This window comes from Physella acuta, unplaced genomic scaffold (genome assembly GCF_028476545.2).
Source record: "Physella acuta isolate Inbredline_101_S28 unplaced genomic scaffold, ASM2847654v3 ptg000975l, whole genome shotgun sequence".
NCBI lineage: Eukaryota > Metazoa > Mollusca > Gastropoda > Physidae > Physella > Physella acuta.
In genome coordinates this window covers 99234-117809 of record NW_026732492.1, presented here as the reverse complement: position 1 = coordinate 117809, position 18576 = coordinate 99234, and the positions used below count along the sequence as shown (strand labels likewise).

Here is an 18576-nt window from a genome sequence, read left to right as displayed (position 1 = left end):
GTCTACCGAAATAGCTTGAACGTTATAAGAAACATACGCATATGATACAATATCTGCAATATCGTCTACCTAATTGAATTCATACTCAATTTATTGGCTTTTGAGAAACCGGTGAGTACCAAAAATAACTTTAATGTCGAGAGAAGCATACGTATATCTTGTAAGGGTCACTGTTCCCATTTTAACATTAAAGACATTACACTGCCGCCCCCCCCCCCCTCCCTTGCTCCTCCCCCCGAATATAGTAAAGATATTTTCGCTGATGAGATATCCATTTTCATTATTTCAGTGGGCATTTTGCGGTCCACGTTTAATTATCTTACTCTTTATTACATTCCTATTGTTAAAATTAACTCCGACTTTAACCGTAGGTTTTAACTTTATGAAACATTCCGTACAGCTCACCGTTTGTATTATTACAAGCTTTTATTTAACTCACTTCCTCTGTCGTCAGTCGTCAGTCGTCAGTCTAGACGGAAACGCAGGAGTGAAAATTCGGACAGTTCTACTTGACCGATACGATTCACAGTTGGCACGTGGGTCAAGACATGAAGACAATGCAATCTGAAACTAAATTTGACTTAATTGGATGCCTAATTAATTTTTTATGAATTAATAAAAATTTGGACCGAATTAGTAGGCATGTCTAGCCAACCACACCACACGCGTCATCACCTTCAATAGCTGCGCCATCACGTAATGGCTGCGTTCAAAAACCATTGCGCGCCTACTGAACGTGATGTTCAGTAGGCGCGCAATAGTTTTTAGTCATGTAAATCTATTGTAAATAAAACATGTAAAGTACTGAAAAAAAAATTCATAAAAAACGTTTTAATAACAAGCTTTTATGTAATGATGCACTAAAAAGTAGAAAATAAATTATAGACTAGTATTTAAATAACTATAAAGAAAAGCGTGGGTGTCTTCCTTAACATTAGTAAAGGTATCCAATAGATACTAAAGTGACCCACGCTTTTCTTTATAGTTATTTAAATAATAGTCTATAATTTATTTTCTACTTTTTAGTGCATCATTACATAAAAGCTTGTTATTAAAACGTTTTTTATGAATTTTTTTTCATAATATGTTTTAGTATAACATCACGTAACATCGGTATGAGAATAAATAGCAAAAAACTGAACAGACTTAATACAATTTTGTTGCAGAAATTATGAAAATTAATGAAGAAAATTCGACGCAGTAGTTTAATATGAAAGTACACCACCAACTTATTCACATCATAAAATTAGAATTAAAAGCCTATAGTCTTATTAATTAATTTATTAACATTTCTAATTATTTATGAATGAATTACACGTTTGCATTTGGAAAACGTACAGATAAAAGGAAATGCAACTGATTTTATAGACCATGTTTACAAAATGTTAAATAGAATACATGAGACATAAATCGTGAAATTTTTATACATATATTTTTTGTAACACCAAGTTTTTTTTTAATCGGTTGTTGATGATAAGTTGATTCATTTAAACCACATGTAATTGGAATGTATTTTTCCGTTTCTTTTATCCACAAAATAAACCACATTCGGACAGTATACAATTGTTTGGCGTTTTGATTCACTTCACTACATTCTCGATCACCAGTTGAACACTTTGATAAACAACATCTTAAATTCTGTACTAAACTGCTTGAAGGTCCACCACCGTCTTCCTATTTATAGCCTCTCTTCATGTCAGGTTCAATATCGAGCTGGGTGGCTTCAGGTGTCAGACCACACCTTCTTCTCAATGTGTTGCCGTAAGTCCAGATCCATTTGTTGCAAACTTAAAACAGGATAATTAATTACTCATTCTTGATAATTGAGGCACATATAAAGGAAATTTCTAGTTTTCAAGTAACCTGTTCATGGCTATACCCTGGGGTTTAATGATGGTTTATATTCAAGAGCTTTTATCGGGGGGTTTATGTTGAAGGGATTTCTTAGAGGGTTTTTCGTCAAAGCACTATGGATAATGCCTATTTAAAAAAACACAACCTCTTATTCATTCTTAACATCTTATAAGTTATTATTTTATGTACTTATATTTGAATAATTACCATAGTCTCGGTATTTTTTGAGCTAGTCTAAATTTTTCTGCAGCAGGGCCTTTGAATATTTTAAACAAGAGTTTCATCAGAGGGCACACACATATATATATATATATATATATATATATATATATATATATATATATATATATATATATATATATATATATATATATATATATGATACACCTATAAATAGAACTTACTCCATTTTTGCCCAATGAGTACAGGACATCCGCCATGTAGAGTCATTTGATCCTTCTGATGAGCTGGGTTGAAATTGTACCAGAAAAGAGCCATGTTCTTTTGATGGGATGAAAGAAAAAAAATTTTCTCACTTAGGCTTTATACAATATAATTTGGTTAAATTTCGGCTTTATTCAATATAATTTGGTTAAATGTGGCTTTATACAATATAAATTGGTTAATTTTTGCTTTATACAATATAATTTGGTTACATTTTGATTTTATACAATATAATTTGGTAAAATTTTGGCTTTATACAATACGCACAAAATGTTGTTAAATTTTGGCTTTATGCTTATGATATGGTAAAATGTTGACTTTATGCTATATGCAAAACATTTTGGTTCAATTTTGGCTTTATACAATACACGAAACATTTTGGTTCAATTTTGGCTTTATACAATATACAAACTATTTTAGTTAAATTTTGGCATTATGCAATATAATATGATTAAAACTTGACTAATTAATAACAATATGCATAATGTTTTTCGTTACATTTTGGCTCCTTCGGCTAGATGGAATATGTCAAATTATAGTTCTAAGGTGTGCGATGGATAAAACTACCTTGACAGGTGCTACAGCTATCCCAGCTCTAGTGAAGACGGTAGATCCACCTCGCTGTACATCACTTAACTGTTAGATAAAGAAGGAAACTAGATCATTACATGTTAGGCATCATTAACTGAAGTTTTGGAGACGAAAAAAAATCTTATGACTTGGTAGTTCTTTCTGTACTAGAGAAGTAAAAGACGAACACGAAGCGGACTGGTGTGGTAGGTAGTGGGGCGGTTCCTTTCATAATTATTTTTTTTTTACATCGACATATAATTAGCATGGTTAGTGCCAGACGTAGATGGAATGTGGAGATAATGGTACTAGTGAGACTGGTCAGCAGGTTGAATCTGTTACATGAGCACAGAAAGTAAGTGTTAGGTTAAACTCACACACAAAACAAAAGTGACAAGAAAGTTTAAGTGTAGGATTAAATCACCTTCATGCAAAAGAAAATAACAAAGGAGTTTAGGATTAAATCACTTACATGTTAAAAGAAGATAGCAATGGTCGCTAGGATTAAATCACTTACATACAAAAGAAAATAACAAAGGAGTTTAGGATTAAATCACTTACATACAAAAGAAAATAACAAAAGAGTTTAGGATTAAATCACTTACATACAAAAGAAAATATCAAAAGAGTTTAGGATTAAATCACTTACTTACAAAAGAAAATAGCAATAGTGTTTAAGATTATATGAAGTACATACAAAAAGAAAATAGCAAAGGATGACTTACATAAATTAGAAAAGTAGCGATTCTCTCCCCTGAGTTCTTCAGTTCGGAATGCGATGATACAGTCTGAAAATATCAGTGAGACGTTTAAAAGTCTTGAACACGACAACAATACAGAGAAGACAGGCCAAGGTGAGATGTTTTAAATACGACAACAATAGAGAGAGGATAGGCCATAGCAACCATACAGCATACTTCATACAAGTAGGACCTATTTTTAATTATACATGATAAAATCGGTTATATGACAACGTTCAAGATGCTGTTGAGCACTTTCTTGGTAAATTAAAGCTGAAGCGATGGCCTGAAGACCAAATTCATCATCACAAGTCCACACCACATCACCCCAATCTCACACACACTCCCAACATGTGCCATGTTACACAACACAAACACACATCCACGCACACACACATATACACAACAACTACAACAACGACAGCATACACACAACTGCATGCAAACATATTTCTCAACAGACTCAAACCAGTTCAGCTACACCGGTTTTCAGCTGCAGACGTTCAGACTAGAATCAACACAACGCCTAACTAAACTCTCGAAACTTCTTACCTCAAGTGGGTCCATATGCACCTCATAATGCCCGCCTAGGCCGTAGTTGACCACCTGTAATAAGATCACTAAAGATTCAGAGAATTAAATAATGTTGTATAAAAAATTTTAAACCCCCCTCCTCACCCCTGACCCTTCCTGTCATTTTAAATCTTCACAAATAGCCAAAGCTAAAAATATCCTCTTCCCTCCCCCCTACCCACATAATAATCCACTTCTTCGTTGTTTTTGTCATGTGAAAAACAGGAAAAGAAAAAAAATCAGGCGTTTCATTTTTATGAGCATTCTATTACCTTAGTAATGCATACATGCACACATTTTGGTCAGTTTTTATTTATTTATTTTTAAACTTTATTTCCTATGTAAGAACTTTAAATTTTTAAATTTCAACTTTGAGTATGGAATCAAGACGAAAATTGTATGTAATCTACCATGTCCCCATCCTAACATATGACTAACATATGATTACTCCCGGTTATGCCCCTTAGAGCTGTATTCTACAGCTGCCCATCCACACCCCAAACAACAGCTGCCCATCCACAACCCAAACAACAGCTGCCCATCCACAACCCAAACAACAGCTGCCCATCCACAACCCAAACAACAGCTGCCCCATCCACAACCCAAACAACAGCTGCCCATCCAAACAACAGCTGCCCATCCAAACAACAGCTGCCCATCCAAACAACAGCAACCCATCCACACCCGAAACAACAGCTGCCCATCTACACCCCAAACAACAGCTGCCCATCCACCCCAAACAACAGCTGCCCATCCAAACAACAGCAACCCATCCACACCCCAAATAACAGCTGCCCATCCACCCCAAACAACAGCTGCCCATCCAAACAACAGCAACCCATCCACACCCCAAATAACAGCTGCCCATCCACACCCGAAACAACAGCTGCCCATCTACACCCCAAACAACAGCTGCCCATCCACCCCAAACAACAGCAACCCATCCACACCCGAAACAACAGCTGCCCATCTACACCCCCCTCCCCAAACAACAACTGCCCATCCCCACCCCAAACAACAGCTGCCCATCCCCACCCCAAACAACAGCTGCCCATCCCCACCCCAAACAACAGCTGCCCATCCCCACCCCAAACAACAGCTGCCCATCCACACCCTAAACAACAGCAGCCCATCCACACCATGACAACAGCTGCCCATCCACACCCAAAACAACAGCTGCCCATCTACAACCCAAACAACAGCTGCCCATCCACACCATAACAACAGCTGCCCATCCACAACCCAAACAACAGCTGCCCATCCACACCAAACAACAGCAACCCATCCACACCCGAAACAACAGCTGCCCATCTACACCCCCCTCCCCAAACAACAACTGCCCATCCCAACCCCAAACAACAGCTGCCCATCCACACCATAACAACAGCAACCCATCCCAACCCCAAACAACAGCTGCCCATCCCCACCCCAAACAACAGCTGCCCATCTACAACCCAAACAACAGCTGCCCATCCACACCATGACAACAGCTGCCCATCCACACCCCAAACAACAGCTGCCCATCTACAACCCAAACAACAGCTGCCCATCCACACCATAACAACAGCTGCCCATCCACAACCCAAACAACAGCTGCCCATCCACACCATAACAACAGCTGCCCATCCACACCCCAAACAACAAACAACAGCTGCCCATCCACACCATAACAACAGCTGCCCATCCACACCAAACAACAGCTGCCCATCCACACCCCAAACAACAGCTGCCCATCCACACCCCAAACAACAGCTGCCCATCTACACCCCAAACAACAGCTGCCCATCTACAACCCAAACAACAGCTGCCCATCCCCACCCCCAGCAGACCTGAAACGCTTCTGACGACGATGGACCGTAGGGGTGTCTCTGTGACGTATCGAGACCTGTGATGTATTCGATTCTTTTCGAGATGGACGATGCCAGGTCTGACTCGTAGTCACGAATCCAGGACCTGCAACAGACAATAACAAATGTAATAAACAGTGACAAACATATGACATGTGTTCAAATAAATGACCTAAGTCAGTTAAAATTACGATTAGAAACTTAATTTTTAAAATTAAACAACTGTTATTGTAACTTGTATGTTACGCAAAGTTGAACACGTATTAAGTCAATAAAAAAAAACGTCAGAATCTTAGGATATTTTTTAAAAAATCCTATGGCGTCAATATCCGAGCTAATTGTGAAATTCTGATTTTTACACGTGGTAAGTCTAATGTCAAATGTCACGTGTTGATGACCTGCGGGCGGTGAACAATATGAGTTACTTACAGGTAACAGTTACCTGTCACATACAGTTCACTGACCTCTAGTACTGACCTATGATACCTGTCATATACAGGTCACTGACCTATGATACCTGTCACATACAGGTCACTGACCTATGATACCTGTCACAAACAGGTCACTGACCTCTAGTAATGACCTATGATACCTGTCACATACAGGTGACTGGCCTATAGTATTGACCTATGATACTTACAAGTCACTAGTTCTCACGTCTGATACTATTGGTTTCCCAGATCCAATTTTTCCTCTCACAAGCTGCAGAGATAGAGACAAATTGTGAGACATTTACTGTTGGATGTAGGAAACCTTCACCACCCACCAAAGGAAACCTTGACCACCCACCATAGGAAACCTTGACCACCGACCAAAGGAAACCTTGGCCACCCACCAAACGAAACCTTGACCACCCACCAAACGAAACCTTGACCACCCACCAAAGGAAACCTTGGCCATCCACCATAGGAAACCTTGACCACCGACCAAAGGAAACCTTGGCCACCCACCAAACGAAACCTTGACCACCCACCAAACGAAACCTTGACCACCCACCAAAGGAAACCTTGGCCACCCACCAAAGGAAACCTTGGCCACCCACCAAACGAAACCTTGGCCACCCACCAAAGGAAACCTTGGCCACCCACCAAAGGAAACCTTGGCCATCCACCAAAGGAAACCTTGACCACCCACCAAAGGAAACCTTGGCCACCCACCAAAGGAAACCTTGGCCACCCACCAAAGGAAACCTTGGCCATCCACCAAAGGAAACCTTGACCACCCACCAAAGGAAACCTTGGCCACCCACCAAAGGAAACCTTGGCCACCCACCAAAGGAAACCTTGGCCACCCACCAAAGGAAACCTTGGCCACCCACCAAAGGAAACCTTGGCCATCCACCAAAGGAAACCTTGGCCATCCACCAAAGGAAACCTTGACCACCCACCAAAGGAAACCTTGGCCACCCACCAAAGGAAACCTTGGCCACCCACCAAAGGAAACCTTGGCCATCCACCAAAGGAAACCTTGGCCATCCACCAAAGGAAACCTTGACCACCCACCAAAGGAAACCTTGACCGCCTATCTTGAGAAACCTTGACATCCACCAAAGAAAACCTTGACCGCCTACCCAACAATACACACTCCTATATATTTTAACAGTGTGGGACAGAAGGGAGTGGACATAGTATGGACATAGTTTGGACAGAGTTTAAACAGAGTTTGGACAGAGGTTATTGCGTAAAAAATGACGATGATGCCATAAAATTTATTCTTTATTACAGTTGTGTGACACTGTATGACATCACATGTCATTAAATGACAACATTATATGACACATAGCATTGGGGCCCTATGCTGTAGCCATGTCTGCCCCCACCCCAGGAAAGCTAGAAAAATATAGTAAAAGTAAAAGGTGTAAGTTCAAACGTAAGCTGAGACAAACGTTTTGTATTATAACTAGACAGATACATAAAATGAAGCAAATGATGTATGCAGTAAGGTGACCTTGTTCTTGACAAAACCCTTGAGGTGGTCGCCCTCAGCGTCACTGATGACGTTGTAGATGACGGAAACAAACGGGGCAACAGACAGGATCTCTTCTTTAAACCTGTAGTAGGGCAGTAGAGTCTCTCTGTACCGGCACACAAGTCTCGGGTTGTTCGGGTTCTGGGTCATGTGATATAATTAACGAATGAGGTGAGAAAAGCTAAAGCAACAATAATTGCTATGCCGTGACTACACCAAACACTACAGATTATTAGCAACCTAACTCTAAACTCAACAATCTCAGACAACTAACCCTAGCTGCGAGTATTCAGGTATCGTTGATGGTAATTTTATCGATACGAGTACGTATGTATGATTAATCTATAAAAACCAACCCGTTACTAAAGAATCGATTCTTACAGGTATGTGGTGCCGATTCTCCAGGCTACAGAGACGGCTGAAGTTCACGAAATTGGCTTTGGGTCGTGTAGGAGTAAAGGCTGGACGTGATCTGAGCTCCTCACCCAGAACTTTAGCGTCACCACACGTAGGCTCTGTGGATTGTGTGGTAGGGTGGTGAGGTAAGGTGGTGTGGTGTGATGTGGTAGGGTTGTGTGGTGTGGTAGGGTGGTGTGGTGTGGTGTGGTAGGGTGGTGTGGTGTGGTGTGGTAGGGTGGTGTGGTGTGGTAGGGTGGTGTGGTGTGGTAGGGTGGTGTGGTGTGGTAGGGTGGCGTAGTGTGGTGTGGTAGGGTGGTGTGGTAGGGTGGTATGGTGTGGTAGGGTGGTGTGGTGTGGTAGGGTGGTGTAATGTGGTAGGGTGGTATGGTGTGGTAGGGTGGTGTGGTGTGGTAGGGTGGTGTAATGTGGTAGGGTGGTATGGTGTGGTAGGGTGGCGTAGTGTGGTGTGGTAGGGTGGTGTGGTGTGGTAGGGTGGTGTGGTAGGGTGGTGTGATAGGGTGGTGTGGTAGGGTGGTGTGGTGTGGTAGGGTGGTGTGGTAGGGTGGTGTGATAGGGTGGTGTGGTAGGGTGGTGTGATAGGGTGGTATGGTGTGGTAGGGTGGTATGGTGTGGTAGGGTGGCGTAGTGTGGTGTGGTAGGGTGGTGTGGTGTGGTAGGGTGGTGTGGTGTGGTAGGGTGGTATGGTGTGGTAGGGTGGTATGGTGTGGTAGGGTGGTATGGTGTGGTAGGGTGGTATGGTGTGGTAGGGTGGTGTGGTGTGGTAGGGTGGTGTGGTGTGGTAGGGTGGTATGGTGTGGTAGGGTGGCGTAGTGTGGTGTGGTAGGGTGGTGTGGTGTGGTAGGGTGGTGTGGTGTGGTAGGGTGGTGTGGTGTGGTAGGGTGGTGTGGTAGGGTAGTGTGGTAGGCTGGTGTGGTAGGCTGGTGTGGTAGGATGATGTGGTGTGGTAAGGTGGTGTGGTGTGGTAGGGTGGTGTGGTGTGGTAGGGTGGTGTGGTAGGGTGGCGTGGTGTGGTAAGGTGGTGTGGTAGGTTTGTGTGTTAGGATGTTGTAGTAGCGTGGTGTAGTAGGTTTATTTTGTAGGGTGGTGTGGTAAACGGTTGTATTCAAATTGTTACCTAATTCTTTAACGTCTTCGTAGATTTGTTCAGCTCTTGTCAGGTCGCCAATCTGATGAGAGATGAGTATTATTAGTACACTAAGACAGTCGCATAGATATTACGTTCAACGGTATCTCAATGTCTATGTAAACTTCAATATACCAAGACAATGGCATCACAACACCTGACAGGCAGGCACCTTCACTCTACGAACGGTACTCACGAGTAAATAAGCGCGCCCCATTAAAGCTGTAACAACCAGAGGTGTTGGTCCTGTTGGGTTGTCGTTACTGTTGTACAAGTTGATTGAGGCGTTCAGCCAATCTAAACTTTGGTTTAGTTTTCCCTCTACGATAAAATATTGTTTGACACTAATCAATATAGACGTGACACGAATTAATATTGACGTGATACTAATCAATACTGACGTGTACCAATCAGTATGGACATGAAACTAATCAATAGGGACGTGACACTAAACAATATAAACGTGACGCTAATCAATATAAACGTGACATTAATCAATATAGACGTGACACTAATCAACATGGACGTGACACTAATCAATAGGGACGTGACACTAATCAATAGGGACGTGACACTAATCAATATAGACGTGACACTAATCAATAGGGATGTGACACCAATCAATATGGACAGAAGTTTCAAGATACTAGCTAAATCCACACACTATTAACGTTCTGGTTAGATGGTAAGGTAGACAGAATATTCTAGATACAGGCTCAGTCGGCATACCCGTGTAAGCTACTGCTCCTATTTCAAAGGCATCTTTTGATGAGAGTGGTGGCCCTTGAAAGCCAAGATAGTCTCCCCTTGCCATGTCTTCGGCTTTCATTTTGTAGACAGACTGTTAGCAAAGTTATATATATATATATATATATATATATATATATATATATATATATATATATATATATATATATATATATATGCGTGTGTGTGTACTTTTGTGTGTGCGTATACATGTTTGCATGTATGTATAATTTGCTAAGCCTGTTATCTTATGCAAGTCTGTGTGTATTTTTTCGGACCTTGTCTGCTATGAGTTGTGTGTGAGCTAGTACCTGTGTATCAACAAATGGCACAATACATGTATTCATGCATTAATGCCCAGACTTTTAAACAACCCAAGTGATGACTGGTAGAACTCGATTAAATACAGACACTATGATTGAGGGCGGTGTCTAATGTTCTTGTGTGGATGTTAGATACCATCATTATGATCACGGTAAAGTCTCGGCTTAACAAAACATGATAACCCTAGTTCTAATTCGCCAATAACATTCGGTGTCATGACAGGTTATTTAGCCTGCTTAACACAGCTCTTAAACCTAAAACAAGTTAATTAAAAAGTCTAGTGACATTTAAGCGCAATTTCCTTATGTTATCTAAAAATAGCTCTGTCGTAGCGTAAATCAAGAGCAGGGTTAGTAAAACCATTGGTTAGTTATTAAAACGTTTTTTATTAATTTTTTTTTCAGTATTTTACATGTTTTATTTACAATAGAGTTACATGACTAAAAACCATTGCGCGCCTACTGAACGTGATGACGCAGCCATTGAACGTGATGGCGCAGCTATTGAACGTGATGACGCGTGTGGTGTGGTTTGATAAATATGCCTACTAATTCGGTCCAAATTTCAATTAATTAAAAAAAAAATTGTGACCGAACGAAAGGATATTTTTGAAAACTTTCCTCAGCAATATTGTTCTAAATTATGGCAGGAATCGATTGGTACATGTTTCAAGTCGCTAAGTGGTCTGGTTGCCGAGATATGGGCCAAAAACTGCATTTTCCGAGGTTTTTTTGGCTTTTCCGGGAAATCCATGAAAGAAACCCGGAATTTTTATGGCCTATATTCATCCTGGTAACTTTCTTAACATAATTGCTTTTGGAACTAGTCATCGATATTGCTTCGTTGAGGAGGAGATACGACTTAAAGCTGCGGACACACATCCATCCATCCATCCATCCATCCATCCATCCATTCATCCATTCATTCATACATTCAAACATCCAGGAATGACGGGTTAATAAACGCAATTCTCCAGAATGGAAATTGCGCTAAAAAATACTGCTGGTAAGCAAATAAAAATTTGTTTGACTAGGTTCAAGATGAGTGTATTACCAAAACCCAACTAGAATGTAAAGTGTGAAATGGTTAAATGGACAGATATTAATGGGCAGCGTTAAAACGATGGGATTAAGATAAAGCAACATTTAACGCCTAATGTCTTCTTAATCTTCGTGTTCATCAGTGTCGCATCCCCTAACATGTATCTAGCAACATTTGATACTGTCTGGTCGTGTGGCTGTGAACTTTCATGTGTTGTGCGGCTATAAACTCCGTGTACCAGTTTAATCTTCTAGAACATGGAAGCTTTAGCTTAGTTTATCTCGGTTTGATCTTACGTAGACTCAATATTTTTAAACTCTGTAGGGACTGGTCCAATGATCTCAAAAGTTTTCATTCCAGTTTTTTAAACGGCATCTGTGTACCTGATATACGCATCATCTGCACCGTATTTTTAGACCAGAAGTTTTATCTTGTTAAACATAACCAAAGTTTATAATTCGAACGTGTTGTAATATTTTCAAGATACAAACACTCAATGTCATTTTACCCTATTCCAGTAACAACCCATATCAATACAGCAACCGCAATCTCCCCACCTACCACACTGACAACCCACCACAATCTTTCCACCAACCATATTGACAACCCACACAGACAACCCACACTGACAACCCACACAGACAACCCACACTGACAACCCACACAGACAACCCACACAGACAACCCACACTCACAACCCACCTGAAGTCTCAGCAGGGACAATCTGGCACCAACCAGATCTTCTTCCTGTGCCATGAAATGTTTGCCTGACCGAGTTGCAGCGTTTAGAAAACTTCCTGCAATTGAAACAGCTTTTTTACTTTCTCGTATATACGAAGTATAGAGAAAGTCTTGTAATCGTGCAAAAAAAACACGAGATTTTTACAAATCTCGACGTTTTACACCTCACTGATACGGAAAAACATAATTTTGCAATCTTGTCCGTATGTCTGTGTGTTTGTGTGTCTGTGTGTGTGTGTATGTGTGTGTGTGTGTGTGTAAACAAGATAACTTGAGTACCGTTACAGCTAGGTTGATGAAATTTCTTATATAAGCATTTTATCAAAATCGTAGATCCTGATCAACTTTTGAGCGATTTCCGATAACCGGAAGTGGTACTTTTTCTACTTTGAATTTTTTTTCTACTTTGAATTTTTCAAAAACCCATAACTTGAGTACTATTTCAGATAGATAAAAGAAATTTCACGTGTAAGTAAAAGATCTAATTCTCTACCTTCTGTCAAATTTTGAATAATTTCCGTTGACCAAAAGTACTAATTTACGCTGTTTCCGATTTCTCAAAAAAACGCATGTAAATTTATAAAGTACTAATAATATTACACACTATTATGCACATTTTGTTTTGGCGTTCGCTTGGTGCGCAACTCTTTTTTCTATGAGATTCTATTGTATTTTTAAAAGTTTAAGTAATTACAAATCATGTCAATATTCCAAGTTATTTAAGAATATTCGAGAAAGTTTAGGGGAGATCACTCCCGGTTTATTTTTTTTAAAGATCAGTTTTGCTACATCTAATCTATTACATTTAAAAAAAAAATTATACTACAACAAATTGCTAATCTTTTACTATTTATTGAAAAGTTGCGCTAACTAGTACAAAACATGCAATGTATACAATGTAGAGCACCCACCAAACCTGTCACCCAGTATCGAGGTGTAATCGTGCAGGTATCGAGTGATGGCCAGGTACACGGCGTTTGGGTGCTGCAGCTTCTCTCTGGCACCTGGGTCGTCGCGAAATCTGACCTCACGTAGTCGATCGGAGTAAAAACTGAGAAGATATTGAGTTGCTAGTCAAATTAGCCATTACTTTATCTCATTATCAATTACGTAATCTTGGTACCCATTACAAATTTCTAAGAACCCATTACATTACATTAGTAAAGATTGCGTTGTCAAAGAATCGATTACATTGTGTAAGTATCGATTTCACAATCCAAGTATCGATTATGTTTCTAAATATCGCCTACATAATCCAAATATTGATTTTTTTGCGATGAGTACCGATTACACACACTTAGTATTCATGTCAGTATATAAGTATCAATAGCATTATCTTAGTATGGATGACATTATCTAAGTATCGATGACATTATCTAAGTATCGATTACATTATCTTAGTATCGATGACATTATCTAAGTATCGATGACATTATCTAAGTATCGATGACATTATCTTAGTATCGATGACATTATCTAAGTATCGATGACATTATCTTAGTATCGATGACATTATCTAAGTGTCGATGACATTATCTAAGTATCGATGACATTATCTTAGTATCGATGACATTATCTAAGTATCGATGACATTATCTTAGTATCGATGACATTATCTTAGTATCGATGACATTATCTTAGTATCGATGACATTATCCTAGTATCGATGACATTATCTTAGTATCGATTACATTATCTAAGAATTGCTTGCATAATCTGTGCGAACTTACATTGACAAAGTCTTCAACCTCTCGTACTGTTGGTCGATGAAAGATTTGAACTCTCCCAGCAGACTCTCCTCCTCCATCACCATCCTCTCCACCTTCAGGGAGGAGGTGAAGATCTCTGACGACGTCAGTGCCACGACTGCTGACAATGTGACAACTGTGACACTGACAAGATACATGACACGATCTGTCGGCAGGAACAAAATGTACAGTTATATATATATATGTATATATTTTAAAAGAGCGTTTTACCGATGTCATCAAATGTTCAATCCTGTGAATCTATCGCTGGTGCAATAAGTGGTGAAACGAGTGACAAGAAATGGTGATTAGTACGTGGCAGTTTTGTTGTGTCAAACACCATCGTGACACTCACGTAGTGTGATATCCACGTGACATCTATGTGACATCGACGTGGCATTAACATAACACTCACGTAATGTGATACGCACGTGACATCGACGTAGCACACACGTGACATTCATGTGATATTCACGTAAAATTTACGTGACATTCACGATCTTCAGATTAGTATATCATTCAGGCATTAGCTGGCTAATGGGCAAACCCTTCATTCGGGCAGGAATATTGTAAAACAAAGGCATAATTTTTTTTTTAAATGTACGGCTATGACGAAAAGAGAATTTTTTAAAATAATAAATTATGTAACAGGCAACGTACCTTTTAAACTTTAAACAAACAGGAAGATTTAAACCGTGACAAAATAGCGGGAGGTATTTAATCAAATGTAACAGCTTATCCCTCTTCGCCCGATCATTGTTCTATGGAGTAGCTAGGTGTAATCATTCAAATATTGACCGCGCGTAATCTGGGTATTGTCACGTGACTTGTGACGACAGGTGTGGGCAGATAGTACCACGCGGGCCAGATCAATGCAAAGACTCCGGGCGATTAGCGATGATATATATATATATATATATATATATATATATATATATATATATATATATATATATATATATATATATATATATATACGTGTGTGTGTAGGTTGTGGGTGTTTGTGTGTCGTTTTGCATGTAGACCATGTATGTATGTTTTTGCGTGACCTAGCCATCCTAAATTAAAAACTATTATATACAGATTAACATGAAACAATTTCACTTAGCATTGTTCGCGATATCAATGTTTAGTTCGCTTATTGTAAGCTCGGTTTAAATGAATATTCGCAACAGATCATCCACGAGTTGTAAGATTTTATTTGACAAACAACTAACAATACGCGCATCAATGATTTTGTTGGGGGATCAAAGGACATTTGTCATCGATCTAGCTGATACATCAAGCTGCGTCTGTGTTACTTAGGTCAAGCAAAGATTACATCGCCCACAACACACAGTCTCTCGAAATACAGTCTAGGACATACAGTCTAGGACATACAGTCTAGGACATACAGTCTAGGACATACAGTCTAGGACATACAGTCTAGGACCTACAGTATAGGACATACAGTCTAGGACATACAGTCTATTAGGACATACAGTCTAGGACATACAGTCTAGGACATACAGTCTAGGACATACAGTCTAGGACATACAGTCTAGGACATACAGTCCAGGACATACAGTCTAGGACATACAGTAGTCTAGGACATACAGTAGTCTAGGACATACAGTCTAGGACATACAGTAGTCTAGGACATACAGTCTAGAACATACAGTCTAGGACATACAATCTAGGACATACAGTCCAGGACATACAGTCTAGGACATACAGTAGTCTAGGACATACAGTCTAGGACATACAATCTAGGACATACAGTCCAGGACATACAGTCTAGGACATACAATGTAGGACACTCAGTCTAGGATATACAGTGTAGGACATACAGGACATAAATATTTTAAGACAGACATTCTGGGACATACGACGTAGGACACAGCTCAGGACACACTCTATTCCACACTGGCTAGCTCACATAACATACAGCCGAAGACACACATAGTAGGACACAGCTAAGGACACACTCTATTCCACACAGGCTAGCCCACAGTTTCATACAGTCGAGGACACACATAGTAGGACACAGCTAAGGACACACTCTATTCCACACAGGCTAGCCCACAGAACATACAGCCGAGGACACACATGGTAGGACACAGCTAAGGACACACTCTATTCCACACAGGCTAGCCCACAGAACATACAGCCGAGGACACACATGGTAGGACACAGCTAAGGACACACTCTATTCCACACAGGCTAGCCCACAGAACATACAGCCGAGGACACACATGGTAGGACACAGCTAAGGACAGAGTCTATTCCACACAGGCTAGCCCACAGAACATACAGCCGAGGACACACATGGTAGGACACACAGGGTAGGACACACAGTCTAGGCTACATTCCAGGACACAGACACGGGTCTACACACATCAAAGACACACATCATGGGACACAACCCATGAGTTTTAATTCTTTAGTGTTGTCTGACACAGTCAAGCTCGGGATTTGATCTTTTGGTATCGATCGTTGCCTCCACAACAATCATATCAATGAAATACAACGCAAATGTAACAGTAAAACACAGATTTGCTGATACAACTCCCATCAGTTGTATACAGCACACAACTACTATATACAAAAGTGGAGATGAGGAGCTAAGTTTGGCTGTTATTTGATTCGTGTTTACAAGTCTGGTGTGGGGAGGAAGGGGGGGGGGCAGCAGAAAACATATAGGCCTAACCATTGTTGTTATAATACATTTTTGTTGATGAAAATACGTGTCTCAGTTAAGCTTTGTTACTAGAAGCTTAACTGCATAGAAATAAAACAAGTGAACAATGAATTCAAGGTATTTAACGCTTGCTAAGATAACAATGTATTTTTTCTAGGAGTAGTGTACCCTTGATGTCCGTGTAGTGTTATGTACGATATATTAATCAGGTTTTACATTAACAGACAGTGGCGTAGGCAGGGGGGGTTGGGGGGGGGGTCATAACCCCACCCACCCCCACCCCCCCCCCCATAGACCCCTGGGTATTTATATAAAGTATGAGGGGGTGGGTGCAAATCGAAAGTTTGAGGCGGGGGGTGCAAATCAAGAGTCTGAGGGGGGGGGGGGAGTGCAAATCGAAAGCTTGTCCCCGGGTAAAAATTGGAATCCCCCCCCCCCCTGAGACAATCCTGGCTACGCCACTGTTAACAGATGTAACACACGTCATCAAACTACCACTAATCGTGCAGTAAATTATTGTTACTGTCTCGAGAAAATTGTCATCGTTCCTTCCTCACGTACTGATGATGTTAGTTGAAGTTTATATAGCAATGTCACGCCGAATAATGGTAATCTGAGACTAAACTTGGCTGGCAGCAACATCACATGACAGTCACCTTCTGGTGAGACATTCACACTAAATGACATGGTAATCCCACACACTGAGATAACAATCCCACACACTGAGTTAACAATCCCACACATTAACTAGATAACGCCACACACTAACTAGACAATCCCACACATTAACTAGATAACGCCACACACTAACTAGACAATCCCACACCCTGAGTTAACAATCACGCACGCTGACTAGACAATCCCACACACTGACTAGACAATCCCACACACTGACTAGACAACCCCACACCCTGAGTTAACAATCCCACACACTGACTAGACAACCCCACACCCTGAGTTAACAATCCCACACACTGACTGGACAATCCTACACACTGACTAGACAATCCCACACACTGACTAGACAACCCCACACCCTGAGTTAACAATCCCACACACTGACTAGACAACCCCACACCCTGAGTTAACAATCCCACACACTAACTAGACAATCCCACACACTGACTAGACAATCCCACACACTGACTGGACAATCCTACACACTGACTAGACAACCCCACACACTGACTGGACAATCCTACACACTGACTAGACAATCCCACACACTAACTAGACAATCCCACACACCAACTAGACAATCCCACACACTGAGTTAACAATCCCACACACTGACATGACAATCACACACATTGACATGATAACCCCACACTAAATGACATAACGATGTCACACTAAATGACATGTCAATCCCTACAATTGACACCAGAATGCACCACATTTCAGACCAAAGTCCGGATCAGAATAATTTTTTAACTCGCAGAAATGTGACAAGACGGTATCTTACTGTCATTCTGTAGATTGTGTTCAGTGAGTTGATAATTCACTGAGGGGGTGGGGTTAAACGGGCAGTATTAGAAGCACAAGTGCAGGAATCATGGGGTAATCTCTGAGTGCTAGAGCCGGCTTTGTTGTTTTATTTCATCACAATCAGTTTGTTACGAAACGGTTTTGTTGTTGTTGATTTCTTTTACAATTTTTCCGGGAAAGAATTGACACCCCAAGAAAATTATAGTTAATTCAGATTAAAGTAGTAATGCATTATGCAACACACATTTATAATTAGAATTATTTTGTA

General features: G+C 40.4%; 1 protein-coding gene across 1 annotated transcript; it reads right to left on the bottom strand.

Annotated features, from left to right (window-relative positions):
• Positions 1 to 1249: 1249 nt before the first annotated feature.
• Positions 1250 to 14298, bottom strand: LOC131954135 (prolyl 4-hydroxylase subunit alpha-3). Its single transcript, XM_059317665.1, has 15 exons — positions 14123 to 14298; positions 13304 to 13443; positions 12354 to 12448; positions 10269 to 10380; positions 9736 to 9860; positions 9531 to 9582; positions 8378 to 8511; positions 7976 to 8137; positions 6669 to 6730; positions 6011 to 6134; positions 4161 to 4214; positions 3594 to 3656; positions 2866 to 2934; positions 2259 to 2355; positions 1250 to 1787 (listed from the first exon to the last, which is right to left on the bottom strand). The coding sequence occupies exons 1-15, from the start codon at positions 14296 to 14298 to the stop codon at positions 1675 to 1677; spliced, it is 1578 nt and encodes a 525-aa protein (XP_059173648.1). The 3' UTR covers positions 1250 to 1674.
• Positions 14299 to 18576: the final 4278 nt, after the last annotated feature.